The sequence below is a fragment of the Cuculus canorus genome, chromosome 12 (genome assembly GCF_017976375.1).
Source record: "Cuculus canorus isolate bCucCan1 chromosome 12, bCucCan1.pri, whole genome shotgun sequence".
NCBI classification, from domain to species: Eukaryota; Metazoa; Chordata; class Aves; order Cuculiformes; family Cuculidae; genus Cuculus; species Cuculus canorus.
This window is the reverse complement of record NC_071412.1, coordinates 19102541-19125858: the sequence shown is the minus strand read 5'-3', so window position 1 is coordinate 19125858 and position 23318 is coordinate 19102541. Positions and strand designations below refer to the sequence as shown.

Genomic DNA, 23318 nt, shown 5'->3' with positions numbered 1-23318 from the left:
GGAGTGCTGCGACTCAGATATGTTAGATCACACTGTGCCTTCCATGCAATCACTCCTCTGACCCCAGGCTCCTACACAACACTGCTGGTGATAACACGGTGATTTCCCACTCTGCCTCTTTCAGAGCACTGTGCACAGCTACAAAACCTGTGAAAAGAAGTCAACTGCAAACAACAATGTGACAAAAGCCACTGGGCTTATTTCTGAGCTCCTATTGTTGCTGCGGGTGACAGCATATCTTCTTGTTCCAAAGTCAGAGATGTACACAGGGCCTGTTGACTTGAGCACTGATTAGTGGAGACTTTTTCACAGCTCCCACACAGTCAGAAACTTTATAAGCAACAGGAAGCAGGACACTTCACCTAGGCAGAAGTCACCTGATGTTTTAATGGCTACAACTAAGTGGCTGGCAAACAAAAATAAGCTTATATGACCCAGGAACATGTTGCAACTGCTGTCTTGGGCTGCTGCCACCTCCTCCTTCCTATTAATCTGTTACTCAGCATGTGAGACTCTCATTTGATCTCTGATTTTCTTTCGAGGTGACACATACCAGGGGCATCAGCACTACAGTGAGCCTGGCTGGACAAGTTTTGATTTAGCCTGTGCATTTCAGGAGACACAGAATTCCATATTGTAGTAGGTTTAGTGGCCTTGGTTCACTAGTTTAAAAACTATTACAGCTCACTAGAGGAGCCCGTATAGAAATCCTCATAGTCTCTTGGTGAAATCTGTGTAAGGAGAACAGGCAAGTCCCATTTCTTTAGCGATTTCTATCCAATCTGCACTTAAGCCATCTCCTCTGGCGGGTGCTGTGGCCAGTCGTCAGGAACCAGCCGTACTTGGACACTTTCTTGTACTTCTCTGGAATTTAACCATGGAGGTACACTACTCTGTCTTCCTCTTTGACCCTGTAAAATCTCCCCGGTGATTGTTCCTTAAAGTGGACTCTTTAACCAGAACTAAAAAAAAAAGATCTTTTCTCCCAGGCCAGACCAAGTGCATGTAGCCCAGCTTCCAGTTCTCCAACACAAGGAAAAGAAAACACCAGTTGAGGAGAGCACACGAGCTGAGCCACTTTGTGCAAGCCCTTCCCCCCATCTTCCCCTTGCACAGAGGACTGTTCTGAGGACATAAGAGGCTACTTTCCCTGCCTGGAGCAGGCTGGCAACTTTCTTTTGAGGAATCTCCTTTGCCACATAAAGGAATGTCAGAAAATTGTTCAGCTGGAGGTACTTAATTCCCTTTTTCCCTTGCTGCCCTCAAGAGGGATCACTGAAAACAGCTGGGTTGGCAGCTCTGGGCTCATCAGGGATTTTGCCCCAGTGGCAATGTCAGCAACATGCTGGGCAACCAGCTCCACCACAGACATCACTAAAGAAACCACGCAGCCTGCAAGAATGAGGATCACAGGAGATTTACTTGCTAGCTCCTTGCAGTATTTTCCCTCGCCTCTCTAGTTCACACTAACCTTGAATCAGACTAGGCAGGAGGGGTTCCAAGGTACAGAACGCAACATAAAAATAAAAAAGGAAATCAAAATAAGATTCAGGGAGTCTGAACTCCTCTGTCTCTTTATCACCAAACTCCCTTTTACAACAACTACATGTTTCATTTCCTGAAGGTCAGAGATCGGCATACATTACAAACAGTAGATCTTAAAAGAGTCATCTAAAGGAAAATTCAGTAGAAGAGATGTGACAATTTCTTATTAACAAAGACTCAAGCTTTTAAAACAGGTTTGAGCAAATTGTATAATACAAAGTGAGTGGTAGGCAGTTTACTGCAGGATCATTCTCATCCAACTTATGCACCCAAACTCAGAGAAACACTCTGAGAAGAGACCAGGAATCACAAAATCCGGTCATCACGGAATTCTAGAAAAAAGCAGTCCAGCACTCACTCCTTTGCAGTAAAATACTCATAACTGCACTACAAGTTACATTTGAACATCCAGGAAGGTGTGTTTTTTAAACCAGCACCACCTGTAAAAGAGAAAATGCTCCTTTCTTAAAGGACCTTGGTTTACAGAATTCGCTCCTCTGTTTCCATCTCCTTCTCATTTAGCATGTCAATTTATTCCCATGTCAAACAATGAAGCAAGCAAATGATACCTTTGTTCTTCCTTCCAAGTTCAATAAAAGACAAACTTCTTGGAAACTGCTGTTTATTTTGTGTATACAACCTTGACACTTACCTAGAGGAGACTGGTGTATCAATGAAACATGCCTTCAGGCTGCTTTTGTTTGGGCAAAGCAGTCTCAAGGCAGCTGACAAAAAGCCGTGGGGAGAATATCCCTGAACAATGTGCACAATGAAGGGCAAACTGTGCACCTGCCAAACTGCACGTAACAGCAGCGGACCTGGCAATGCTCTTCCTGCTCTTGAACAGGAGAAACGGCACCTGTAGAATCAACCCCTGCGTAAAGAGAAGATTGCCTCACCTGTGCCAGCACAGTGAGTTTGAGAGGGTCCATATTTTAGCTAAAAACATCTTTTAAATGCCAAGTAAGCCTCTTCAATTAATCAAGAAAACTGGGGACCTTCTTTTGAAGCTGAAGTCCACTACAGCTTAATGTAAGATTAATTGGCCGGGTGCTGTAATGCTTATTTTGATAAACTGCAGGGAGTATGAGACTGTAATATTAAAGTGACAGGAGGAGAAATCATCTGTTTACAGAGATAATTTCATTACCTTTATTAGTAATTATCATCATCCTTAATTTGTAAAAGCAGCTGAATGCAGTGGCCTTAATCAGGACAAAACTCAGTTGCACACAGCCTTCTAGAAGTGCAGTAAGCTACAGCATGACAGCAAGACACAGAATTTATCAGGCCACGTGAGGACAGGAAAAAGCAGAACGTAAGGAAATGGGAAATTGTTTTTGCACCAAGTAGCTGCCAGTCAGAAAAAGCAAGCTCCTTTCTTGCCTTCTAGTGCACAGCTACAGAGACCAACATTTGGCCATAGACGTATACTTAAAAATTAACAGATGCTTATCATCACTCAGATGCCATCTGCCAGCAGTCACATGAATCTCCAGGAATGCTCCCTGGCTGAAATGCTGTCTCCCCTGGAAAGCTAGTGGTTATTTCATCCCACTAGGGGATCAAAGCCTCATTGCCTGGATTCCATACACAAGGTCAAGGCAGGCACTCTAAGGAACATAGGTGCTACGCAACTTGAGCCACGGTATCTCTGTATTTTGTGCTTCACACAAACAGAAAAATTGCATCATTTTCTCATTACCTATAGATTGTAGTAAGTAGAAGACTTAGGCTGCCTTCTGGCTTACAGCTTTAGTACCATGAATTGACAGATAAAGGATATGTCATCTTCTGCATAGCTCCTCTAAAACTCAGAGCTTTGGTGGGACTGACTGCACGAAAGAGCAGGACAATTAAATTGACGTCTGCCTTCCTTCACTCACAAAAAATTTCACTCCTTGAAGCCAAGACTAAATTCTGTCCAGCAAAGCTCCTTTTACTAGAAGAACTACTTCTATTCCTTACGCTGATTCCTCTGCTCTGTGCTTTGTGTGATGATGTTCAGGTTTCCCCTGGTTCTCAGTGGGGTTTAGGGAAGGCCGAGCCATCCAAACACACCCAGACAGAAAGCTGCACATGCACTACTATAATTTACACCTCTGTCAGCTTCTTAAAGTAGAGCAATAGCACACACTATGAACTGTATGGAAAGAGATGCTTTGAGCATAGGTCTACACAATCACCTGTGCACGTAGAGTCCCTCACTTCTAGTACAGTCCTGACCCTCAGACACAAAACACCTGGAATGACAACAAGTCAAGTGCCAAGCTTCACTCAAATTCATTATCCCAGAAGAAGTTTGGGTATAAAGAGACCTGGTCACTTTGTGCCATTTTCATTTTTTGAAAAAGTTAAAACATTTCATCATGGCATTTATTCTTCCAGGCAGGAATACATACAGGTTCTGCAGAATAAGCCATGATCTGCTCAGCCTAGAGAAGCTATTACTAGCCTGTTTTAAATCTCTTCTTAAATACAATAAACCAGTTTGCATTACATAGCCAAATGTTTTTTGACGGTTATTTTAAACCACCAGCGTGGCTATCCAATGGGTCACAGTGCAGGGGTGAGGCCACCACAGTCCACACATGCCCCTGTTGCCACTCCAGGTTGAAATTCCCTCCTGTTAGGAGAACCTAAATGACAGGGGGGTTCTCCTTGTCATGTCATGGCACAAGAAAACAGTAATCAACTTTTCTTCACTCCCACCATGCTACTATTCATTCTTGACAAAGTGTAGGAACTCTTCCGTGGCTCTCCTCACCTCTTCCTCTGGTCTCCTCTAAACAAGGAAAACAGGAGAGTAGTGAGAACGACTGCAAATTTTGCAAAGAACTTGTGGGATTTCCGTGCATTGGAAGAAACGAAGGCAGAATGAAAGATGAAATGAGCTTTCAGTGGCCATTTATGCTTCCTCCAAGGCTTCTGTCAGGGCAGCACTAGGCAGACATGAGGTCATCCTTCTATTATTAATTGTTTTCAATTAATCCCTGGCTCAATAATGATGTCCTCAGCTGAATTTAAGGTGCACCTGTATCCCCAGGGCACATGGCTAACCCTGGAAGCCTGTTTACAAGCAACTTCATTCAATTCCCCTGCCAAGATCTGCGAGGCCCAAGACCAGAACAGCTCCGTTTTAACAGCGCCTCTGTACTCTGGCAGCCTCTGAGGCCCTTTGCAGTTCCTATTTACCTCATCCTGCCCCAGAGGACAGGAAGTCCCCATACTCACAGCTCAAGGATGAGGACCACATCAGTCTTGTTTTCATAGATGTCATGCAACTTGATTATGTTGGCGTGCAGAATCTGCTGCAGAATAGAAACCTCCCGTTCAATTTCCTCTCGTCTCACTCCACGACGGCTGGCCCGACTCTGACGTTTTTTAATGAACTTAGCAGCGTATTCCATACCAGTGCTCTTTTCTCGACATTTCTTCACTATCGCAAACTGGCCACTGCAAGGACAAGAAGACAACAAAAATTCTCTTAAGCCTTTCATATAACCACGGTTTCCCAAACAAGCCATTCATATGCAAAGCCTGATCCTGCAACCCCTGAGCAACACTGCTAACCATCCCAGCTGGTTCTTGGGGCAACACTGAGGCTGCAGAATGCTGCGGTTAAAGTCACTAGAGCAGAATAAGGTTTCCTCCTGCTGTGTCTGAAATTTAGCTAAGTCAAGCAGCATGCAACAAGAAGGAAGGGCAGATGTTACAATCTCTAAAAAACAGTTTGTGTTTAAATGAATAAGATCTGCCTCAAAAAGTACACATTACCACTCCTGCACTGGGTAATGCTGAAGGCATTCAAGTCTGCAACACTGAATGTTCTGAAAGGACACGCAAGCATTAAAGTATTTCCCTTAAGAATAATCACTCAGAAAAGAACTCTAAGGGATGGTAATCCTTTGGAAATGTAGTACTGGCCTCCAGTAACCAATTTTCAAATGCGAGAATGGTTTATTCATATTTCTGCACTTCACTTGATAATTTAGCTGTAAATGTAACTAGAGTAAGTGCAGCTTTCTCCTTGCACTTCAAGGGCAAACAATTTCCCACTGTACCAAATAGTACAGTGGCTGCATTAAAATTTAAAAGGCATGTAGCTGCCTTTTGTTTGCCAATAAAAGTTTCCTCACTGTGGCTCCTAAGGTATGATATTCCAGTCCAACTGTAATATTTCCCCTTTATGTCCCAAGAGGGAAACACTTGGAGGTCAGATGATAAATTTGAATAATAATAACACTGCAGGTTGCAGCCTTACGTCAGCAGTGGGACCCTTTCAAGATGAGGCAATTGTTACTGACTCTTCAGTAGGAAAGCTGGGGACCCTGCTTTGTTCTTTGTGTGAGCTTTCCTTCTCTTCATGCTCTTGATAGGCACTGTTTGAACTTAGAGAAGGCATCATCTCCACACAGCTGATATTGCCTCTTTCTCAATTGTCTTCTGAAAAAATAACTGTAATCAAGCTGAGATGTCTTATCAAAATTAGGAAAGTCAGTCTGCAGCTAAAGTGGGATTTGAGAAATACAAATTCTACATAAGGCAAGAATATGGAATGAAAAAGCGATTATTCAGAGGATCCTTTCGCTCATCCCATTTGGTAGGGACAAGGACAATTGTGCTGTATCTTGGAAATGCTTACTCACAGTAAAATCATTACATACAAACAAGAACAATAAATCATAAACTTAAAAACATAAACATAAACATAAAAAAAAGTCAGTCCAAACATAACTGAGGTCAGTCACTCCATTCAGGATGAGTATCATTCACTTACTACAAATAACTTTCATACAAAGAATTAAAATGAACTACACTCATTTTTAAACAAGTATGATGTTCTTGTACATAAGGGAAGTTGAAAATTTTTCATTACTTTACCTTTCCATAACTAACCATTAGTGCAGGCCTGGACATCGTGTTGTGTAAAGCACCTAATAAAATGGGACGCTGAATTTGAGCTGGTGGAAAACAAGGAGCTGCTGGGAAGTGTTGTAGTGGCAAGGCAAATTACTCTAGTAACAGCATTTGGAGATCGTGTCTGATAAGTGCGATGCAAGGCTGCTGCTGACAAGTCTTGAAATAACATCTCTGCAATAAAATCTACAAGAGTACGAATGGAAAGAAAAGTTTGCTTTTGCTTGGACACTAGGTAAAGGACCTCACAGCCTACTTGAGTACATAGGCAATTTCAAGTAGCAAGACTAATTTATTACCACTCTAAACCTCCTCTGCCAGAAACTCTAGCTGAGGGTGACTTCTTGTTATTTATTTTTCCATTGCTAGATTACAGGAGGGATTTATCAAACTGCCTTTTGGCAGAGGGAAAGAAAAGATTGCAGAATCTGCCTCGCAAACAGGCCATGTATGTTGTGTTACAAACTGGACCACAGTGGTGAAGCACACTGGAGAGCTGCAGAATTGAGCCTATGGATAAGGTCACACGCTTCAGTCTGCTTTAAGTGTAGAATGCATCTTGTGATAACAGTGAGATGGCGAAACTAGCCAGCTGTAAAGACAGAACAGGACTTGAGTTAAAGTTTGGCAAAACTATTGCTTCATGAAAGCTGCATTTTGTTTTGACGACTTGATATCAAAGGTGGGGCGTAAGCAATGTCTGTAGATTGTCAGTGATTTGGAGAAAAGGAGCCCAAGCTCAAATCCGCACTGCACTCTTTTCATAATAATTTGGATGAAAACCATAGAAAACAAGTCTACTATATGTGAACCCCATACCTTACTCCAAGCATTCCTTAGTCAGAAAAGGCTTAGGATTTATCAATGAACATTTGATAGAATCATAATTCCTTTTAAAAAAAAATAACATCAAAAAGATCTCGCTGCATTTCCACCATGGAACATCAATAATTTTTCAAGTTCTAAGGAGCTATACGGCCAGGAAGCCAAAGTCAACTCATAATTAAGACAGAGAAACCTCTGAGCAACGTGCAGTCAAATAGTTACCCTTGCCTGGAACGTGTAAACCCAACAGGAATGCAAGATCCTACCACCAGAAAAACTATCTTACCCAAACCTTTGTCCCCTTACATTTACAAGTCTCTGCTAATGTCCAACCACTTTACAAACAGACAAAACAAAACAGTGAGCTTCTCTTCGCGCCCAAGAGCAGCCCCGTTCCCTGCTGCCAAAATGCACTGTATGTCTCAGCTCTCACTCTGCAAGAACTGGCAGCTCTCCAGTCCCAGAATACGTTTAGTATCAGGTATTTCCTTACTCAATGCACTATATCCAGACTTGCAGGGAAAAGACTCATCTTACCGACAACCTTCACCTTTAGCTACTGTGATTTTAGCGGCCAGGATCTTCTTAAAAGAATCACAAACAACTCATTAAGTGCAGCCTCCCATGACTACAGTGCAGAAGCACCAAGCTGTTGCTGTTTTCCGTATTATTATATCCTTCATTGGCTTGGTAAATGAGAGATGCAAGTACAGTTGGAACTTAAATTATGCAGCATACACAGCAATTATACTCAGATTCTTATAATTTTATAATGTACTTAGTGCTTCATTAACACAGACAGCTGGTTGGAGTCTGTCTTAAACTTGCAAAGGAATAAAAAATTAAGGCCGTCTCTTGGTGCTTGCTTGCTCTCAAAAGCGAACATTTCATGGAAGAGGCATCCTCTCATTTGAAAGGGTTCAAACAATGCCAGACAGCCTGAAGTACTTCTTTTTGTTTTTTCACTGCCAGACATATCCTAAAAACTTCTCAGAAGGGAGGTAGGAACAGATGGGACAAGTGTACTTATCCCTTTAGGAATAAGCAGTCACAAATGGGATCGAGACTGCAGCCATTTGTCAAATCCATTCACTCATTCATATTTCTGCCTCCCGATTTTATCATGACATGCAAACCCTAGAGAATTTGAAAATGAAATTTCTGCTACAAAATCCGCAAACTTGCCTTAAGCATTCTGCTGAGAAGATTTTCTTTCCCGTAATGCTTCAAGCTCAACACTGGGGGCTTCACAAGTTTGGGGTTTTTTTCACTTCTTTGTTCATTGTTTGCAAGACATGCATCTTGTTTGGTCCAGACTTTCTAAAGAGACAAGGTATTAAAATTGCTGTGTTTCCTTCCTCAAATTCACTCTAGGGACACAAATTCTGCCAGCAAAGTTCAGTGAGAAAATATTTTACAACTGCTGATTATGGGAATCAACATGTGGCTTTTGCATTTAAAAAGTCCAATGATACTGTGGATTTTTTACATTTTTTTTTTACTTAAAAGCTAACAAAAATAATAATGACACAGCGTAGGAACTCCCACCTTCTCCTACATATAGTCTGGGGCAATTGCTCATCACATTACTCCTTCCCTTGTAATCTACTATTTCCCCTCGCACACGTACCTGCAAACACACACTCTACCTGCTCCTGTTCCAGTCTTTATGCCATTGCCTTTATCCCTTAAAAAGAGGCTTTTGCAGGCAGTCTTTACTGAGACAATTTGTCAATGAGTAGAACAGGTTGCAAGTCACAAAGACAGACAAATGCATGATTTCTTGGCCTACGACATTTAAAACCTTCACAATGTAATTACCCTTGACACATAACATAGGGTAACACACAGCTCTGCTTTTGTACTGGACACAACGAATAGTTCACGTGGAGGCCCATACAGCTACAAAAAAAGAGGATGTCTCCCTGGTACCTTACAATCACTGCCAGATACACTTTGGATTTCTTGTTAACTATAGAGCATGTAAAGGTAAGGACCAAGACAACAGCATTTCTGCACCTCCTAATGCATCTGCATTCAGCATATAAGAAACAAACAGCACCTGCTTCCCACAACTTGCAACCTAGACCAGAGGGAAATGTAGAAGAGAGAAAAGTATGTGAACCCGACACCTGAGTTTACAGCACTGAAAAATTAAGACACTGACTTAATTTCGCATGGGGAGTCTGTGGCTGCTTTTAGACTTGAAACGAAATTTCACAGCTCAGATGTCCAAATTTCAGCCAAAAGGCTTTGCCAAATGTCATGGGTTTTAGTATATTGCTGAAATGAAGATGACATGGATCATAAACATCAGCATTTACAACACGCACAAGATAATCTCCAAGACTGATGCTTCCTGATTTTTTTCTTTCTTTAAAGAAGTGACATTTGCTCCCTTTCAGAAGTATTTTGGACAGCTGTAGAACAGCCCTGTCACAGAGTCAACACAGGCTGTCCTCAATTGCGGTAACAGCTCAAGAGTACAAACAATAGGAGCTGCAACCTGTCAGCTACAATATAATTAGGTACAACATCACATCTGTCCATGATTAATACAGGAATTTATCCTCACAATGAAGACAACCAATTATTCACATTGCTACTACACATATGTCACTGAACAAGAACACAGAGAGAATATTATGGGGTAGGCTTAGGGGCTATTTTCATGCTTTAGAGGAGCACAAGTTCAGCTGATTTAGTTGTTGTGCAGCTCAGGAGAGAATGTGGAAAGGGTGTGGGGAGGAGAGAAACTGGGCAATCCAGAATAACAGGGTAACTTCTTGCTCTTTTGTCCAAGCTTATTTTTCAATACTGGTTCTGGAGTGTAACACTCTAGGGCAGAGTTTGACTTGAGAGAACAGCAGAAGTGCAGCATGAGTTTTGAATGCCTCAATACATAACAGTGGTATTGCTATAGAGTGCTAGAATAAAGAGAGCCTTCCAGCAACTACTTGTATAGGTATGGGCTTACATGAATCCTCCTCCGATATTCCAGGAACACCACATCCCTGAGCAGCTCTCAAGAAATGCTGAAAATATGTAAACAAGATATGGAGATGACAGCCCAGGTTACCTGACTCTGGGCGGGCTCTCTGAGGCCAGGCAACTGATTCTGTCTGTCACCAGGGAAGCGCAAACCATTTTTTCCCTAAATACCAAACGCACGATCCCTTTCTGCACATTCAACCTATTTCTTTATGTTCTGTCCATATTCATCTCAATTTTATTCATTAAAGAATTCTAAAAGGGGGGATTTTTATTATTATTACTTTTTGATACTTGTTACAACTTGAAATTCCCATAAAATCGGTGGTATGTTAAAACACATTGATGGATACACTTTACACTGAAGTATGTTCTCAAGGAGTTCTTTGGAAAGTAAGTGAAGCTGGAAAAGGACAGTGCTCTGGCATTCTGCCAGTCAAGCACAACACTCCATCCCCTAGGATGAGCCAGGACAATTTACTCTGGAACAGATTTGCAAGGGATTTTAGGCAGCAACCTCCCACTGACTTTAATGGTAATTAGGTTCCTACACACCTAATGGAAAATAACAACCTAGTCTCTCTGTAGCCGATTTCCTGAAATCTGTAAAACACAAGTAAGGCTACAGCAAAAATGAAATCAAATTACAAGGGGTAAGCATACACCTGGACCTGCAAACTAATTCCATGTCTCTAGACATCATTAGAATTGTGATTATAATCATTCATATTGTTATTGTCTAGGTATCCCTGCGCAAGATGACCTGAAAGGAAACAAAGTAAAACCTCATCTCAACCAGTCTTTCAGCTGCCTAAATGCACATGCAGACTACGGTCAACACAAGACAGTTTAATCTATTCACAGAGCACCTGCAAACTAAGTTGGGGATCTGAGCATTTAGTTGGGGTTCCTTCGGTTCCCAGTTTGGGAGGTGTTTGCTCTGGGCTGGAGTTTGCAACGAGAAGCAGCTCCGCAATGTCAGCAGTACGTGGCCAGGCTGCTGGAAGGGTGCAACCACAGCCTAGTGCACAGAACAAAACACAGACATACTTCTTTCACTTCAATGGTGCCATAAATATCTATTATTCTATTTTTCATGTTGGTTTTGGCCTACAGCAGGTGTAGGGAGGTGAAAATTCAAAAAAAAAAAAGGCCTAAGTTTCCTCTTTTCATTTGAGAAGAGCAGAAAACAGCAAACTGAAGTACACCGAGCTACGGAATATGAACATGGTAATATCAACAGTATTGCTGCATCAGAGAGAAAAGTGCATTAGAGCGGGCACAAGAAAATGCTTTTAAAGGAAGCAGAGATGACCTTCCTTTCCCCTCGCTCTTCTCCTCCCACGCATGTTTTGTTGTTGCTTATGATGTCTAACAAGGTCACACGTAGCTCTTCCCAGCCTCCTTCAGTTCTCGCTCAGATGGGCACTTCTCTCAAGACTGGAGCTGAGTTCAGGAGACTGGGGCTGGTGTGCCAGCCGGCTGTGCTTAACAGTACGGTTACATTCCGGACAACAAAAGGGCCTCGAAGGAAACTTCTCACACTAGAAGTCTCGAAGTCATACAGTGCAGGAAGACAACAAAACTCAAGCCTAACTGCAATTCAGAATTATAGCAGGTAGCAGGAAGGTAGCGACACACTGGAAACTTGCACACTTTTTAGTTTAAATGGCTTTGTCTCCACATACTGAGGAAAAAAGGAACACCCAGGAGGCAAGCTCATTTCGGTCAGTTAGAGGGGCTTCCTCAAGCACATCACTTCAGCTACTTTACAGCGATACTCTGTAAAACAGCAGTTGTATCCACGTAATAGAACTAAATGGTTCTGACTTGTGTGTACATCAAACTATGGGCACACAATTCTGATATAAGATAGGAGGATTCTATAGGAGGGTAGAGTAAATGCTTAGTTTCACAGCATCCCTCCTCTCTGCCCAAAACACATTCTGTATACCTAAGAAGCAAGATTTGGGGCACAACAGCATACACAAAGCACTGTATTATAAAAACCAACAGCTTACTATAGGGAGGAGCTTGCAGAAAAACTGAAAAAAATAAGCTTTCACAATATAAGGTGTTCACAGTTGGAATTAAAGCATGAATTTTATATTTGCCCTTTTTTCTTCACATTTAAGACATTCAGTTGTGGGAATGCAAGCCTAAAAGGGTTTATTTGCTATTACAAGCCCTACCCCAAACAAAGACAAACTGACATAATTCACATATGTGGTTGTCTGTGCTTAGGAAGCCAAATCATAGCTCAGAGATCTAATTTTAGGTTTACTAGACGTCACCAACTTTGCTGGTTGTTGGCTCTCCTTCTCTAATTGCATGATAAATTGTTTGGTCCCTTGACAGCAAGAAAAAATTTACACCCTATCCAGTGTCATTTATTCTCTGAGTCAACAGGATACCTTTAACCCTGGAAACAATTTTATTTATATTTACTGCCAGCAATCGGTTACTTTACAGTCTACGTCATAAACTAAGTCAGCTTCACCTTCTGCTAGCATCACGTTGTCCCTTGTCCAGTGAAGGAGCTTACAGCATCCTTTGCTCTGATTTTGCAGTCAGAGGTGAGCAAAAATCCTAAGGAATTACAATGAATTATCACGTGTACATTCTTAAATTACATAAGCGCAATCACAGATATGCTGGACTAGGTAACCTGAATGCAGAACTTATCTAGATTCTAGAGGCTGGTTTATTTAGTTCCAGCAAAGAAAGGTCATTCATTCTCAATTACAATAATTGTTTTCATGGCCACAGTTTTGCTCATCGGGCCTTTTTGCCACTACTAAATTCAGACTGGTTTTAATCGGCAATCTCAAGCTTAAAAAGTCTTACTACTTTTCCATCTTCCTCACTCCTATTTCTTTGTCTTGGAAAAACTATACTAATAATTTCATCCTTTCATGGTTGCATTTTTGTTAACTTTCAAAGGAAAGCCCTTGAGAATTCTTGCCTAATGTCTTTCTTAAAAAGACTCAAGCCTGGAAAAGCTTACAATTTCATCCATCAGAGCCATCGCTCTACTGCATGTAGTTTTATCAAGTTGAATACTCTCCTCCTTTCCCTACACTTCAGAGATGACTTCTGCTAGTTGTAACTGCACTGGAACACTGGAAGAATGTGGACTCAAACAGAAGGATCTCGTTTACTGGCATAAGTAAAAAACAAATAAACCATCAGAAATTTAAAGCAAGAATTAATTGATCCCATGTTACTGAACAATGCTACGAATTGTTACCAGTAATGTTATCTGCATTGCAGACAATTAATGCCTTAAACACCATTTTGGGTGATTAGCCCTGAGTCACAAGAAACTGTGCCACCTACTGAATCATCACCAGCATCTCCTGAAGCTGTTAAATGTTTTTGGAAGCTTCCCAATCACGCAGCGACAGGCAATGTGGCCCTTATCAGCTCCTGAGGCTGGAGGAGCAGAGTCTGCAGTGATACAGCGTGAGCCAGGCAATTCTGGCAAGTTCCTGATAGCCTGGTAAGGGTTTTATGTAATCTGAACCTCAGAATAAAATGCACATGATAAATTTTTTTCCTCACTTATCACACTTAGCCTTTGAATTGATTATTAGCTGTTGAAGTGGCAATAAACAGTGTCCAGAGACCTGGGGAAGGTCAAAGCTGACTCATGCTCAGCAGGAATAGCCTATTTGATAAGCTGTTCCTTCTGCTATGTGGAGCAACACAAGTGCCTACGCGATATGCATGTGGAAGGCTGGCACACTGTGCCTCTGCGTTTAAAGGTCCAAATCCAGCTAGATATGGCCTGGATTCAGTATACATGGGAGCAGCCAAATTGTAAGAGGGTAGCAGTGTTATGGACAAATGGTTAGATGATTTTTCTCATCCCTCATGTACAAAACAGATGGAAATCATGCTGGCATTTTAATCAAGATTTTAGGAAATTATCTGTAAGGCCAAAACCACAAAGGGTTTCCAAAACTCCCATTTCATTGCTCATTGTGGATTCTTCCAATCTGCCAAAATAAGAGGTGGAAGTTAGCTCTTCATCTTATTTAGTCTTTACTACACTGAAGTAAACAATCCCCACCAGCAGCAGGACAGCACAGAACTTACATTATTTGTTCCCTCCACTCTTCCTCCACAAGATACAGGGATCAATGGAAATTCTCTCTTTGTGAGGATTATAGATCCACAAAACTCTGATGTTGTGGTTAACTACTCTCTCACAAAAGCTGTAGATTCTATAGCAAGGACAGATTACAAGTCCTGGCTCTAGGATACACAGCCACCCCCTTTGGTGTAACTGCATCACACTATGGGTTGCCCTGAACAGGCCAGTGACCCAAGCTGACATGCTGGCACTAGAGAGAATGAGTCCAGCTATTTGAACGATTTGATATATCTCTCCTCACCAAAGCATCACTGTGCATCATGCTCAGCTATTGCAACAGGTTTTCACTCCAGTTCCAAACCACTGACGTAGAATTTTAACAATGATCAATAAATACCACTTGTGCCAAGCTAAGCTTGACCATCAGACAAATATCTGCAGCCCTGTTCTACGTAAGTTGCTGACAACTTGTCCAGTGCTTGTTAGTCCAGTATTGTGCTGCACTATGTTTATTTTGTGAGTATTTTTACTTCTAAGTAATATTTTTCATTTCAAAAACATGTAATGAAACTCATATAGAGTCTATTTTCTCAACTGTTCAAATTTCCACCTGCCTTCTACTGCAATGCAAAGTGGAAAAAATATTTCTATTTTTACAGAAATGGCAAAACAAAGACAGGGATTAGGCGTAATATTCAGTGGTTAAAGACATTACTGAATCGGAGCTTTTTGAGCACTACCTCTGGGGTCACTCAGCTCTAACTATACTTTCAAAGCCAGGTATGGATTGAGGAGATACATGGAGCTCATGTCCATCATCGAGATGGGTGTTAGCAATAAGGAATTTGCTTGCAAAAATGCATGACTTGGTTACCAAGGAAGGCTACAGTCAGTTCTAAATAACCAAGGTCAGTTCTTCCGTGGGGAAATCTGATTGAAAATGAAAAAGGTCTGCTAGAAGGACTAAAAAAGTCCCCAAATAGTGACGGTATCAGGCAGCTGCTTACAATCATGGGGATGGTGACTAAGTACCAGACGCCAAAACTGTTTCAACAGAACATTCAATATACATCAAACACACGACACAGAAGATTTTTGTTACAAGAAATATTAATATTAATGGTTAGTGCCTAATAATTAAACTTACATTTTGCATCAGAAGCAAAGACTTGCTTTGTTTGTGTTGTAGGAAAAAATAATCTGAGGTTATTCTTCCAAATTTAAACAACGAATTCAAAGTACAAATTAATCTAAAAACAGAGTTAATGTTCACATCTGAGGAAGTGAAATACTGAACAGTTTTTTACAGACAGAAAAAAGATGGCTGGTATGAAGATACTGTATGAAATGTTAAGGGTGATTTCCTAGCTGCACTCACACCCCTGTTTACCAGGGAGAGTCCACCTAGCTGGATGACATATCTCTTTATCACAGATTTCCAAGTTCCTCCCCTACAAAGAATACATCAATTATCTCTGCTTTTTATTTTCATTACATAAATAAATATTTACTAGCTATGCTGTCAGAACAGCCATGACATGCCAAGCCCCAAGGTCCTATTATCACTGGTAAAACATTGCATTTGCTGTCCTTTAAAGCTTCACCCAGGGCTAAAAGGTTTCACTGTGTCTGTGAGAGGAGCTGATCCTCCACACAAGGCAGGGAGAAGGCAGGAACTTGTATCTGGGGAAGGAGGATTAAAGGAGGAAGGACAGGCCGTGGATGAAGATCTAGTTTGGCTTTAATCACGAAACCACACCCACACCCCAGGTCAGCAGAAGCTGGGAAACTGGAGGCTGCATTATGCCCAAACTAATCAACAGAATTCACAGAGATTACCTTTTGCATTACTGCATCAACTGAATCATCTGGAATTTCTTCATGGCCTGGGTACATAGAATGCAAAAGGAAAGAACTTCAACCAAGAAAAACACCTAATGCATGCTTTTTTCTTTAGCAGACTGTACAACATGTATTGGCTGATCTACAATTATACAAAGAAATGAAGTACCTTACTTGAAATGTCCAGCAATCTCTTTGAAATTCAGAGAGCGAATCACAACTCCATATATTTAAAAACCTCATCAGAACATGAAACGCATGTAGAAGCAGGAAATAAATATGATATTATCATTCAGAAGCAGCTGGAAAGAATGTTATCAGTGTGGAAAAAAATGGAAACATCCCACACACCAAACACATTTTTTTGTTCATCCATGTGACCAAAATCAGCTGCTACATATGATACATGAGCTCCTACCCCCCACCTCAAATTAACAATGAAGACTTGGAGCTCAACAAATCCTAAAAGCTTTTAAAACCAAACTAGATCATGCAGAGCAAGGAGGGAAAACCAAGAGGAATTACTACTTGCTCACCAAATGACCTTTTGTTTAGCAGATCGGGGATACAAGGCACCATTGCTTCTCTCCTGCTATTCACCAGACACTTGTAAACTCAATCAACAGAAGGGAAATGAACAGACGCATAAACTTAGGAGAGTTTTTTTCTATATTACAAATAACTTTTCCTTTTCCATAAGGATTTCATTAACCCAGCAACCTCAATGATAAAAATATACATATTTAGAGACAATTCATATCCTTGGGAGTTTAGAATCCAAATAAGAAAGGAGTAGAGGAGCTCAGTCTTCAATATTTCTGCAGAGAATAAAATGCAGAAGATTAGGTAAACCCAGTGTAAATATTCAAAAAACTCCAAGAAACACAAGGAAACAACTAGAAGGTGATATTTAAGCACATATAGCAGAAAATTCCTCAAAGTGAAATACAAACCATCCTAGCATGCAGAAAATCACAGTCTTGCCGTAAAATTAATTTCCACAGTCTAAGCCTGACCCACTCATATTTAACTCACTCTTTGCTTTAACGAGGTATTAACTTGGGCTTCCAGGAACTCTTCAGGCATAGGACCCCACAGAAAACAGCCGTCTTGGTACACTAGTCTCTACTTCAGCAAGCCCTACTTGCTTTTCTTGTCTGAAGAAATGCTCTTACAATTTTAAAGACATGCCCAGCTCCCTTCCTCAGAGACCACCACGCTGTATCAGCAACAAACTCTGTGTTTCCCCCCTGAAAGACTTCGATTTCCTACCACAGTTGGTTCATTACACTGTGCATCTTGTACCCATATAAGATCTCCTGCTTCTGCAGAAAACATAGCAAAACCAGACAAAATCTGTACAACAGAGAGGCTGGAGATGAGCATAGCTTCCAGTTAGAGAGACACACAGGGTAGCTGAAGACAGAGCCCCTCCCCTACAGTGAAAGAACAACAATGAAGGGAAGGGGGAGACTTCCTTACCCAGAAACATCATTCCAAGGGTTATCTTTGTTAAGCATGATCTGAGTCCTTGCATGTTGCAAAAAGCCGAGCTGCAGTGAGCAGGACACTGTCTCAGGACACTGTCTCAGGACACTGCAGTGCTATTCTCACCGTCTCTCGACAGGCACTGTCATGAAACACTTCCGCACAGACTCTATGACATTTCCTACCCTCAGGCCTGACCTGACAGGTTAGAGTGACACTGCTCAGAAGGCACAAATGTCAACAGCTCTCTACAGCCTGGCTGGCAACACATTTAGGTAATAGATTAATGGCTCTATGGTACAACCTTTTATAAAGTACACTGCACATCTCTGAAATTCTAGCACTCTGCGCCAACCATTGCCGTCAGTGTTTGCTAGCACAACTGGAAAAGGCTCCTGCAGGTTTGTACAAGAAGTCCTTTTGTCCAGCTGGACAGAACTACCCATCCAAATCACAAATCTTGGAAGATTTCATTAAAAGGCTCTCCAGTGAGCTTTATTGCTGCCCCTTCCCTGGGAACTATACCACTAGCTCAGTTGGCTAATTCTTCCTTCTCTTGCCTGCTTTGGACTCAATTTGAGTTTCTATTCTTGGTTGTCTCTTGCTGCCACCTTCCTTGTCACAATAACCAGCAGTGATTTGACCAGCTGCATATTCCCAAGAGGTCAAGTTAGCCCTCATTTAGTCATGTTTGTCAAGAAGCATTTCCATTGCTTTGGCATGATCAGCTATAAACAGCCCAGCAGATGGCTTACGCCAGCATCCTCCTCCAAACAGACACAACTGTTAACAAGTTTCTTACAGAGTTTATTAAAATCAATAGTAAAGGATGGAATTTGCCATTACTTGAATAAAAGTGACATTTAGCAACAAAGACTCATATTTGAAAAGAGTTAAATTTTGAAAACATTCTACAGAAAATCATTTTTTGGAGTATCCGGTTTTGATCAACAGCTCAGACAGAGAAGGAAACTGAACCTGCCAAAACATCTGATGCCTTCGAAGAGTGATAGCATTAATTGCCTGAGAGGACTGTATAAAGCACTCCTAAATCACACAATGCCCTTAGGAGAAGGAGAAAGAGAAGAGAATCCTCTACTAGCTCTGCAGCACTGATCACTTTGCACCGCATTCCTTTCCAGCTCTTCTAGACTCCCAGACTAACTAGTGTAACTGAGGACGTCTTACATAAATATCCCTTTAACACATTCACTTTCAGTTATTTCAGTTATGTTTTCTAAATTCTCCCCTTCTCTTGTAATACACTTTGAAAAAGATTAATGTTTCAATATTCTAGCGATAAGCTGTATTACAGATGTCAAAAGGGTTCTGTTTTAATTTAAAACGTTGACATCTGCTAAATTAACTCTAGAGGGTCCTCCTCTTTTAGGCTCTCTTTTTTGCTATTGCTAGACATCTTCAGTCCCCACAGACTTCACACTTAGAAAGCAACTGATGTTATCTTGCAGGAAGTAACTTTAAATATACATACATGATAATCAAGTATGGCACTCATTCAGCGTAGGGCAAGCTTCCCAAGCATTGCCTCTAGAACCAACAAGCCCATCAGCAACGTCTCTAATGCCACATTCTCTAATGACTTGTTATTCCCTGCATGTATCCTTTGGAGAGGTTACACAACAGAGGTGTAAACCTAAGATTAGCAGCTGAAAGACTGAGGGAAAGTTTGGAGCTAGGCAGCTAGTTAGGGCCCACAGCTGCAGCTGTGGAAAACCTGCTCCCCCTTTCTGCAGAGTTTTCTCTCGCACCATTGCCTTGGCAAAGGAGACAACAACACTTCCAGCATCCTTTGACTCGCTTCATGCTCAGCAGTGATTCTGAACGTGATCTGGTTAAGGAATCCACAGGCATGCCATTTGCAGGGTTTGATACAGCTGGATCTGAAGAGCCTTTGCTGCAGCTATCTTCACCGCTGCACAGTGACAGGAAGGGTTGAATTTCACCACAAGACCAAATACATCTAAGCCTTAGAAAGGAGGAGCATTTGCAGTATGTAATAGGAGACTCCTTTCCTAAGCCTTTCAGATAAACAGGTGCTGGCTCTGCCACCGAGATCCTGTTTTTTCAACTCGGGACTGAACTTGAGCTAGAGCAGACATTAGGCCTGTATTAACGACTACTTTTGTTCTCAAGAAATCACAAACTCAGTTAAGAGGACATGAACAGGGCAGATATTTCCCAGGCAGCATTTGAAAACCTTTTCATTGTAAGTGACCTTTGTTGCCAGTATGACAACAAATGAAACCTTTTACCTAATGAACTGTAACTAATATTAGCCTAACTAATATAAAGCACCCGCGGGTTCTAAGGGCAACAGTCAACTTTGGAAAAGATTCTTGGGTTTCGCCACAACCTATCTAGCGTGTTATTTTTCTTCTAACAAAGCAAGGTATCACTTGGCACCGGTCCTGATCAGTAGTTACCACTCAGAGATACAGAGGCATGATAACTCAGCGACACTTCACGTTTAACACAGCTGAAATGGGTTTGTGGAGCTCCTCGTGAACTCCGAAAGTGGAAATACACTGACACAGACAGTGTGACATACTCATGGGCATGTGTAAAATATACAACTTGAACACACGCAGAGTAAGGGAGCTAATTCCAGTCTTGCTGCCCTCTTCTCACAATTACAGGGCTTTCCTTGAAGAATTAGAACAAGCAACAGTGGTCTGCTTGTTACGTATTGCTTGTTTCCTCCAGGTGTTTTGCCTACAGACATTAGTACCAAGTTGACTTGTATTTCTCATCTACAAGAAATATTACACATACAACACTGAGAGCTAGAACATGATTTTGTAGAGCAGTTTAATACCCCTTTGTCATGCGAGGATGGTACCTGCTCATGTATATGCCTGCTCCTTTTTCTGGCGTATCTAAACAAGGTCTTTCTTGCAGAGAATACATAAAAAAGGTCACAAAACTTCAGATTCCATGACTGGCAAAGGCCAGCCTTCACCAGGCTGTTTCAACCACACTTCTCCATTCAAAAGGCCTAATAACCATCAGCTTGAAGAGAAGGGTGAGGTTCATCATCTTAAAAGACACTAGACTTCCAAAACCAATGCAGAAACCAAAGAAAAATATGCTACTCGGTTTTTAGTTTCTCATTTTAGCACTTTAAGTGTTACAGTACATGCAGGGCCATCAAGGTTAAAAAAAAGCACACCTTTTATACCCTGGTATACACACACTGAATTTCTTCATTGCTCACTGTTGTCAGATCTTCATTTTCAGGTTGATGTTCTGAGGACCATCCAAAACTCGATAGCAAGCACTTAGAGAAAATTTAGTACTTGAGCCCTTCCTAAGGAGGAAGGGAATAAAAACCAAAAAGAAAACAAAACATCAAACCAAACCCCCAAAACATCTCTTCTTAAAAGAAATCTTTTCAACAACTCTAAAGATTGAATAGCTGGGAAAGAAAAAGTAAGATTTGGCAGTAAAACAGCTTCAACCAAAGTGTTTTAATGTAACTAAATTATTGGCACTTGAAAAAGGGTAATTGCACATACACAGTCATTTATCAAAACCAACTGCCAGACATTGGGCAAGAAGCCAACATGTATATAGCCCTAATTTAGCTATTTGCATATGAAAAGGAAAATCACTGGAGGGTTGGACACTGAATGGAAACCAGCTATCCTCACAGTCTCCTGAATGTTGCTAAGTGACTGGGGGAGCCCTGTGTCACTCCGCTCACAAACCCAGCAGTGTGTTTAAGCAGGTGCTTACAGTTAAAGTGTAGTAATAGCCCATTAACTCCACCTGTAATTAATACCTGCAGATAAGCCTGTCTAGATTAAAAGCTATATAAAGGTATTAACGGCTCCAGTTGAAATTTTGACAGATAAATCATTTCAGGAATACATAAACAGTGTTTTACAGGCAGATATGACCATGTTCTGTCAGTGATCAGAGCTAGCTGAAAACAACAGTGCTGTGCAGCACTGTTCAAAACAACAAGCCAAGTTAAAGCACTGAGCCTATGATGACAGCACCATGGGTTCCTGTTTCCTAGCTGGTTCAGAGAACAGGCAGGTGACATCATCCTAAAGCATAGACACAGATGACACCTGTCTACAAAAGATAATGTAAACTCACCTTTTGTTGTCATAGTTGCAAGAAAAGAAACCAGAAAAGAGTTAGTACGCTTTAAAAAAAAGTATCCAAAGCACAGTTTTTGTAAAGGGATGTGTTTCTATTGTTCTATATTGCAAGTGATTTCGGCTGGCATGTAGAGTCACTGCTTTAAAATGTGGCAAAAATCCCCAGCTCTTAGAACAGCATGGTATCATCAGTACAAACTTACCTTCCTAGCTCTTCCCCAATTTCATAAACATCCTCCACCTTCTGTTGCTTGAACAGAGCCATATTTGGACTTCTCATTGATGCACAAAGACGATGCAACTGGAATATTAAGGAAGAATAACATTTGTTATGATCTTCCAGCAGGCAAAGAATCAGTAAAATACACTTCTGGAATAGTCACTTTGGATCCATTGCAGCACATTCATGGCCAGAGTTACCACTAATTAATTAGAAGAATTAATTTAGCAGTCTCAGCCAAATAGTGTGGGTCCAAAGCTAGAGAGAGGCGAATGCCCATAAGTGAAGAAGGTTCTTGCTCCTGAGCACATACTTAACCAGAAGCACAGAACACATCACGGAATGTAAATGTGATGGAAAGTAAAGCATCTAATTAATAATATGTCAAGCTTATGGAAAGTAAAGCATTCCTGCTACACTAAAGAGAGCTAGTGTGAGAACTGACATTACAGGCTACATTAAAGTGCTAGTAGACAGACCACAAACCAAGGAGACCACAAGGCAGAGCTTCCTTTTTCTCATGTCAGGCAGTGTCTCTGAAGCACATAGGCAGGACAGCAAATGGAAATCCAAATTACTACTGCAAAAAGGCACTGTGATTCCATCTACAGAGCTTACAGCACGTCTTTCAGCACACACGACGTTTCAAGTGAGAAAAATGTAAGCAGCACTTGTTGCATGCATTTCTCTGTGTAACTGTGAAATTTGCCTCCTGAGCACATCTGATTTGATAAGCTCTGTGAGGGCTGGAAAGACAAGCCTGACATCAGTGCATTTGAGGATCTGAATATGCATTATGCTGTGCTGCTTTTGGAAGAGATGAGAGATCACATTATTCCTCAGCATATACCCACACAGTAACATACATTATGGTAACAGAATAGATTTTAAGACAATAACCATCTGGGCAGTTTACAACATGTTTGGTGTTTCCTGTGTAGATAAACACTAGCATTATTATCCCCAATAGCCCAAACAACATCCACTATTTAGATCAGAAAGTGTAAAGCAGCTGTAAGGCCTCTAGCACCACAATAAAATCTACCTGCACTGAGCCATGCAGTTGTTCTTGCACACCTCTAGGCTTCAGCAGCATAGCTGTACTTCTCAAGGCAATGTGTATTTCCTTGTGGATCCCAGCTGCTACTCACCTCAGATTCACTGGGGACTGCCAGGTTCTATATTTCTATACAGCTCCCACATGTTTTTAAATAGTACTCTTTGGTATCTGACTGTGGCACACTCTGAAGCACATTTC

The 23318-nt window shown here is 41.3% G+C and overlaps 1 protein-coding gene across 8 annotated transcripts in view; it reads right to left on the bottom strand.

Annotated features, from left to right (window-relative positions):
- DAPK2 (death associated protein kinase 2) overlaps positions 1 to 23318 on the bottom strand; it is a 56329-nt gene that overhangs the window by 17635 nt on the left and 15376 nt on the right. For 4 of the 8 annotated variants that reach the window (XM_009558189.2, XM_054077126.1, XM_054077127.1 and 1 more), the window contains exons 2-3: positions 22044 to 22141; positions 4780 to 5001 (exon numbers count right to left, since the gene is read on the bottom strand). In XM_009558189.2, coding sequence (XP_009556484.2) covers positions 4780 to 5001; positions 22044 to 22141 — 320 coding nt within the window. Of the gene's footprint in view, positions 1 to 4779; positions 5002 to 16219; positions 16267 to 17494; positions 17612 to 17704; positions 17861 to 20900; positions 20954 to 22043; positions 22142 to 23318 lie in introns of those variants that run through there. The other 4 variants (XM_054077132.1, XM_054077130.1, XM_054077129.1 and 1 more) reach the window with 4 other exon arrangements.